This window comes from Heterocephalus glaber, unplaced genomic scaffold (genome assembly GCF_053883595.1).
Source record: "Heterocephalus glaber isolate CG9 unplaced genomic scaffold, H.glaber_assembly_v1.0 deba00001447, whole genome shotgun sequence".
Lineage (NCBI taxonomy): Eukaryota > Metazoa > Chordata > Mammalia > Rodentia > Bathyergidae > Heterocephalus > Heterocephalus glaber.
The window spans coordinates 512,200-519,810 of NW_028258299.1; the positions used below are offsets into that span (position 1 = coordinate 512,200).

The 7,611-nt window shown below is 41.2% G+C and overlaps 1 protein-coding gene across 1 annotated transcript in view; it reads right to left on the minus strand.

The window, feature by feature from the left end:
* Positions 1–7,556, minus strand: part of Ssu72 (SSU72 homolog, RNA polymerase II CTD phosphatase) — a 30,470-nt gene extending 22,914 nt beyond the window's left edge. Inside the window, exon 1 of the mRNA XM_004863841.3 lies at positions 7,382–7,556. Within this exon, the coding sequence (XP_004863898.1) occupies positions 7,382–7,461 (80 nt within the window). The 5' untranslated portion in view covers positions 7,462–7,556. The remainder of the gene's footprint in view (positions 1–7,381) is intronic.
* Between the last annotated feature and the right edge of the window lie 55 nt (positions 7,557–7,611).

Consider the following 7,611-nt stretch of genomic DNA (forward strand, 5'->3'; position numbering starts at 1 on the left):
AAGACACATAAACAAGCCTCAAAAACAGACTTCTGGATCACCTACAGCAACCCCAAAGGGAAACGAGATGGAACAATCTGATACTCAACCACCTGGACTCTCTGAACTGGCAACAAAAGAGGATCTGGGAAAAATGAAATCAGAAATAATTACTCAGATAACAGCAAAGATTTTGCTTATGGTGCAAGACATGATTAATAAATCTAGAGAGGACACAGATTTAAAAAAATAGAGGATCTGAGGAACATGATGGAATCCCAACACAGGAAACAAATGGAATCCATAAAACAGATACAAACAGATTTCCAAGAGATTAAAAACTCCACCGAAAGTCTGCACAGCAGAATGAACCAATGTGAGGATAGAATTTCAGATATAGAAGATAAGATTGCAAGTAGCGAGGAGGAAAAGAAAATTGCTTTAAAATTGTAAGGGAACACAAGAAATCAATCCAGCAGCTGCTAGATGATGCAAAGAAGAATAACATAAGACTGACTGGAGTCAATGAAGAAAGAGGAGAGAGTGCAGATGACATAAAAAAACTCTTCACAGAAGTGATGGCTGAAAACTTTCCAAGGAGGGGAAAAGAACTTGACATACAGATAAGGGAGGCATATAGGACTCCAGCTAGCCTTAATAAAAAAAAAATCTACACATAGGCATATAATAGTTAGGATTCCAGAAATCCAACAGAAGAATAAAATTCTACAAGCAGTGAGAGAAAAGAAACAAATCACATACAAAGGAAAGCCCATCAGAATCACAAGAGACTTCTCAATGCAAACCCTCAAGGCAAGAAGAGCTTGGAGTGATGTATTTCAGGCCCTAAAGGAAAACAGCCTCCAACCCAGATTGATGCACCCTGCAAAACTATCTTTCAAAATTGATGGAGAAATAAGATACTTTCATGATAAAGAGCACCTCAGGAACTTCATGAATATCAAACCGGCACTCCAAAAAATTTTAGACAACACCCTGGGAAAAGACAATGAGGACCACAACCCCAGGAAACCCAGCAGAATGAATCCATTGGGCGTGACAAATTAAACACAAAGGGGGAGAATCCAACAAAAAGAAAACGTCATGACATGGCTTTTAAAACTTTTGACTTCATCTCCCTAATGAGTGTATAATTCAATCTCATTGTGGGACTGCATAACTCTGTAATCATAAAACCTCCTAGCCCAAACTGCGATTGAATGTGAGTTAATGGATAAAGATGCTTGTTAGTTCTGGGACACTAGATAAAATCTGTAACAGAACTAAAGTCCCAAAGTAAACTACTCAAACTCCTTGTTTGCCCGGAACTGATGTTCCGGACACCACAATCTATAGAATAATCTGCAAATGTCTGTGGACTATCAGTACGTGACGGTCGACCACTAACCTTTGTCCCTTTTCTCCTAAATCTACATGTTAACTTCCCCCTCAACCCCTATAAGAACAGCTTCGGACTCTGAGCCAGTTGCCTCTCTAAGCTACTTTGCTTTGGGAGTGCCATCTGGCCAGGCTAATAAAGGTCTGTTTTACTTTCCAACTTGTCCGGTGTGTTCCCTCCCGGGTGTTCTTCGCTGCAGTCAGCTCCTCGGAGCATTTGGTAAGGCCCTCGGTCTTACATTATTATTGTACTGATTAGTATTTTTCTGATTCTAGAGTTGCACACCATTCCTTGTGCTATACTGGCTATTTATCATCTTCTTACGTCTACATTTTAATTGGGTTGTCTATTAATGAGCTCTAAGAATTCTTTATATATTCTGCTCATAGGTTATATGCATTGTAAATATGGTCTGTTTAAGGACTACTTTTCATTTTAATGATGTCACTTAAAGTTCTAAATTTTGATGGAATCTCATTTATCAATTTTTTTCTTTTATACATCATGTTTTTTGTATTCTAGGTAGTTCTTGCCTACCCTGAATTCTTAAATATTTTCCCTTATAATTTCTTCTTAAAGTTTTATACTTTTAGGCTTTCTTATTTAGGTTCATAGATCCCTTCAAGTTATTTTCATGTATGGAAAAAAAGAGTTGAGGTTAATTTTTTATATATGGATACCAGGTGTTCTAGTGTCGTTTGCTGAAGACACTATCTCTTCCTCGGCTCTTGAATCAAGTTTATATTCTATAAAATGCTAATGTTAAATAATCTTTCAAAACTCAGTGGACCATATGTGTGTGGTTCTATTTCTAGATTCTCTGTTTTATTCCAATGATCTATATGTCTTTCCTTACACCAACACTGCCTTGATTATTGTAGCTTTAGAAGAAGTCTTAAAATTGGGTGCTAAACGTCTTCCAACACTGTTTGTTTTGTTTTTTTTTTGGTACCGGGGATTGAACTCAGGACCTTGCGCTTGAGAGGCAGGCGCCAGAACCATTAAGCTAAACCCCCAGCCCCCAACACTGTTTTTGTTTTTGGCTTTTCTGGGTCCTTTGTACTCCTACATAACTTTTAAATTTCAATATCCAGTTCTTCATTTATAGCAAGTATACACAGACCTGAATTTTTATATATACCTTCTGTTTTCTAATCCTGCTAAATTCAAGTACAAGTTCTAGGGGCTCCTAGAGATTTCTTACTATTTTCTCTGTAGGTGATCATTTCATCTACATATAAAGATTTTGCTTCTGCCGTGCCAATCCTATACTAGTTGTGTCATTTTATTGCCAGACTATTTTGGTGGGGCCTAGGTTTCAAAGTTTAATGGACAGATAAAGAGTAACCATATCTGCCCTTGCTCCCCACCTTAAAGAGAAAGCATTGTATCTTCTCCATTCATACAAGGCGTTCTCGCTGGAAGTATGGAGTACATGTCTTTAATTTGTTGAGAAGTTTCTGTTCTACTTCTAGTCTCCTGATAGCTTTTACCATGAACAGCTGTAGAATTTGGTCCAATACTTTTTCTCCAACTAGTGACAGGATCTTATGGCTTTTTCCTTTCCTCTGTTAAAACGATGACTTTTAGGGGTGGATCTTCTAATGCTGAACCAACACTGCCATCCCTATAACAAAACCACTTTCTACATCCTGCCAGATCTAATAGTTTGTTTTGTTAAACAAATTTCTATCTATGTTCATACTTTTTTCTTCTATTATCTTTATCCAATTTTAGGATTAGCACAATGTTGAGTTCCTAAAATGAAGGGAGAAGTGTTCCTTCTTTTTTCTGCTTTAATTGTTTGATATACTTTATCAGTTAAAATGTTTATGAGCCTGCTGTTGTCATATAGGTAGGTTTTCAAGCTAGGAATATACTTTCTTTAACAGGTGCTATTCAAATTTTATATTTCCTCCAGAGTTAGTTTCATTAATTTGTCTTCTAAGTTACTTCTTAGAAGTTGTCAAATTTATTTCAAAAAAGATTTTTGTAATATGCTTTCTATATCCTTTTAAATTCTGTAAAATCTGTGTAACGTCTCCTAGATTTTAATATTGTAATTTTAAAAATGTATAACTGATATTGTGTAACAGGAAGAAAAGGTCTAAAAGAGCAGGGGAAGTAGGAGGGGTAGGTGAAGGGAAAAAAGGGAAAGGAAAAAATATGAGAAGAGGAAAAAAATGGAAACAAGGTCTTTGCAAACAGGGAAGGGTGGAGGGGGTGAAGGGAGGGCAAGGGAGGGGGAAAAAAATAAGAACCAAGAGACTCATGTAATAGTACAAGATTCCAATGATGTATGTAACTGTACTGTATACCTAAAATGTATCAATAAAGTTAATGGGGAAAAAAAAATTAAAAAAAAAAAAAAGAATAAAGATGTGGGGCTGGGGATTTAGCTCAGTGGTTCTGATGCCTGCCTCACAAGCGCAAGGTCCCAAGTTCGATCCCCAGTGCCAAAAAAAAAAAAGAATTAAGATGCGTTATATACATGTACCAACTTGCCATGATGAAAGAAATCATTATGTACTGCAAATATCAACTAAAAAAAACCTAGGTGACCCAAACCTTTAACCCCAGCACTCAGGAGGTTGAGGTAGGATGACTGCTCAGAGTTCAAGGCCAGCCTGAGCCACACAGCAAGACCCTGTCTCAATAAAGAAAAAATAAATAATAAAAAATAAAACCAATTTTAAAATAAAAATACATGTACTTTCTGGAAGGCAACTTGGCAAAATATGAAAGATGTTTGGTTTTTGTTTTTTGCACAAACTACCGATTGAACACAGCCTTCACACAGAGCTACATTTCCAGGTGCACGCCCCCCCCCCCCATTTCTTACTTTGAGACAGAGTCTTGCTAAGTCACCCAGGCTGGGCTGGAACCTGTGATCCCCCAGTCTCACTCTCCCAGAGTGCTGGGATTACAAGCATACACCCCCAAAGCCAGTTTATAGCTACCTTTTGGACTAAGCAATTCCACCTATAGGAATTTACACCAAAGCAATAATCAAAAAAGTATATACTAATGGGAAACTACTTTAAAATAAAGAAAAGAAAAGCAACTACTCACTTAACAATATTCATGGCTATACAGAACTCCTCTGAATTACTGCAACATAGTTCTATAACCACACTCATAACTCAAGATGAACAGACTTATTAAAATTCAGGTCAGGTGTGGTGACACACACTGGTAATCCCAGCACTCTGGAGGCTGGGATGCTACAAGTTCAAGGCCAGCCTGAACTATAGAGTAAGTTCAAGGCCAGCCTGAACTACATAGGGAAACCCTGTCTCAAAAAAACATTAAAAAAGTGGGGTGGAGATTTAGCTCAGCAGCACAGTGCCTGACTGGCAAGTGCAAAGTTGTGAGTTCTCTCCCTGGCACCAAAACCAAAAACAAAAACACTTTTAAAAATTAAATTAAAAATAAATAAATCAGGGCCGAGGATTTAGCTCAGTGGTGCTGCCACCTGCCTCGCAAGCACAAGAACCCAACTTCAATCCCTGGTACCAAAAAAAAAAAAATTAAAAATAAATAAATGATACTGAAAGCTAATGATAGCACAGTACCAGGTGGAAAGCAGGTAAGAACACTTTATCTCCCTAAGAGTGTGTGTGCATTGATATCCAAAAAGATGTACCCCAAAGTGGTACTTTCTAAGTGATCTTTATTTTCCTCATCTTCTACATATTTTCTACCGTGACATTTTTCACAAACAAATATCACCTTTAAAATTAAAATTGGTGGGCCGGGGATTTAGCCCAGTGGTTCCGTCGCCTGCCTTGCAAGCGCAAGGACCCGAGTTCATTCCCCGGTACCAAAAAAAAAAAAAAAAAAAAAAAAAAATTAAAATTGGCCAGGGATTACTGCTTAGAATTAAGATGTGGGGCTGGGGATTTAGCTTAGTGGTTCTGCCGCCTGCCTTGAAAGCCCAAGGTCCCAAGTTCAATCCCTGATACCCAAAAAAAAAAAAATTAAAACTATTTTAACAAAGGAATACACCCTCCAACTACAAGCATCTTAGACACGAAGACTCCTGGTACTGGGCCTGGCAGATGTATCTCTGTGGCAGAGCATGTGCTTAACATCCAAAGCCCTGGGTCCAATCACCAATCATCACCAGCACACACAAACACACGCACACAGAAGAGCTTGCCAGGAAGCTGGATCACCTGCAATCCCAGAACTCAGGAGGCTGAGACAGGACTGAAGACTGAAGTTGGAGGCCGGTCTGTACTACTTAGTGATCTCAGTCTCTTGGGCATGAGTTCAATATATTTCAGGTGTGGTGGCACAAGCCTATATCTCAGCATTAAGGGAGACTGAAGCAGAAGGATGGAAAGCTTGAGTCCTGCCTAGACAACTTAGCAAGACCTTGTCTCAAAATAAAATAAAAAGGGCTGAGGATATAGCCTAAGTATTAATGAGACCCTAGGTTTGATCCCCAGTACTAACAAAAAAGTTTATTTTTCATTAACAAGCTTGTGCTTTGGGATAGGGGGTTTTACTGGGGATTAAACCCATGGCTTTTCCCCCTGAGCTACCTCCCAGCATTGTCATTACTTTTTGGGTTAATTTTTTTTTTTGGTACTGAGGATGAAACTCGAGACCTTTCACTTGCAAGAGGCAGGCACCGGAACCACTGAACACAGGTGCTGGAACCATTGAGCTAAATCCCCGGCCCTAGGGGGATTCATTTTTGAGACAGGGTCCTGCTAAACTCCCCAGCCTGGGCTTGAACTTGCAAATCCTGTATCAGCCTCCCAGAAAAAAAAAAAAAGAATCACCAGTAGAAGGTCTAACAAACAATTTAAAATATTAAATTTTGTTTTCCTTGGGTAATATTCCAAGGGTGTGACCCTTTCATGCTGTTATCAAACTTGTAATGGATGCTATCTATCTATCTATCTATCTATCCATCCATCCATCCATCTAAAATAGGGTTTCACTATGCATTCCATGCTGGTCTCAAACTCATGGTGAACCTCCTGCCTCGCCCTCCAGAGTGCTGGGATTACAGGGGAGCACCAAGCACAGCATGAATGCATTTACCAATGCAGATCCAGCACAATGTAATTCTAGCACATTTCTAGTTTAAAAACAATTGTTACACTGATTTGTTAGGCTCAAAGCATACCACAATCTACCAACAACAACAACAAAAGAACATCAAATGAATATTGTCGACAGTGTGGTAAATATCAGGTAGAATAAAACTTAGAATTAGCAGATTATAACCGGGCGTGGTAGCACACGCCTGTAATCCCCAGCACTCAGAGGCCAAGACGCAAGGTTCGGGGGTGAGTTTGCTGCCAACCTGGGATAATACATAGTTCAAGGCCAGCCTGAACTATATGGAGAGACTCTGTCCCCAAAACAAAACAAAACCAAAAAGGTTGATATTTATACCAAATCTTAACCGTAAGGCAAGTGATCAATTTCTCGTTCTGTCAAATAATTCTGAACCACCAACACCACCAACACAAGATGTCAAGCAGGAAAAAACTTTCATTAAGCATAAACAACGCGAGCGTCAATGAGAGGTAAGTTAGTAAAGATACAACCGAGCCCCGCCGAACCCAATTCATGCGTTCCAGAAATTACTTATTTCTCTTTTTGGGGGAGAGTAGTGTTTTGTACGACAGTTGTAAACGCAGACAGCATGAAAGACACAAATTCGAGACCTCAACACATTAGGCCACCATCGTCTTTCCAGACTCGCTCCGTCTTGGGGCGACGTGGCGCGAACTCTGCAGTGGACGTAGCCCCTCGACCCTGGAGGACGCGAGACTCGGCCCGCTGTGACCCGCGCAACAGTCCCGTCCCTGGGGGTCTCCCGGCCCGCGACTCCTGCGACCCCGGCGTTTCAGTTCCCACACTGACTGCCCCGCGGCCCCGGCCCCCGGGAGCCCGCACGGGACGGGGTGCGCCCTCGAGCTTCCGCGAGGCGGCCAGCACAGGTAGAGTAGGGGCCCTGAGGGAGGGGCGGCCCACTACCTGAGGATATTGTGCGCCTCCATGCTCCGGTTCTGGTTGCTCGAGCACACCACCGCCACACGCAGCGGCGACGACGGCATAGCGCCGTCCGCACCGTCCGCGGTCCGGCCCGGACTCCCACCCAGCCGGGGGCTTCCGCGTTAGCAAGATGGCGGCAGCCGGAAGTCGACGACGCGGAAGTGGCGGCGACGCAGCGTGCGTGAACGCCGGCGAGGCCTCCCCGCGACTCC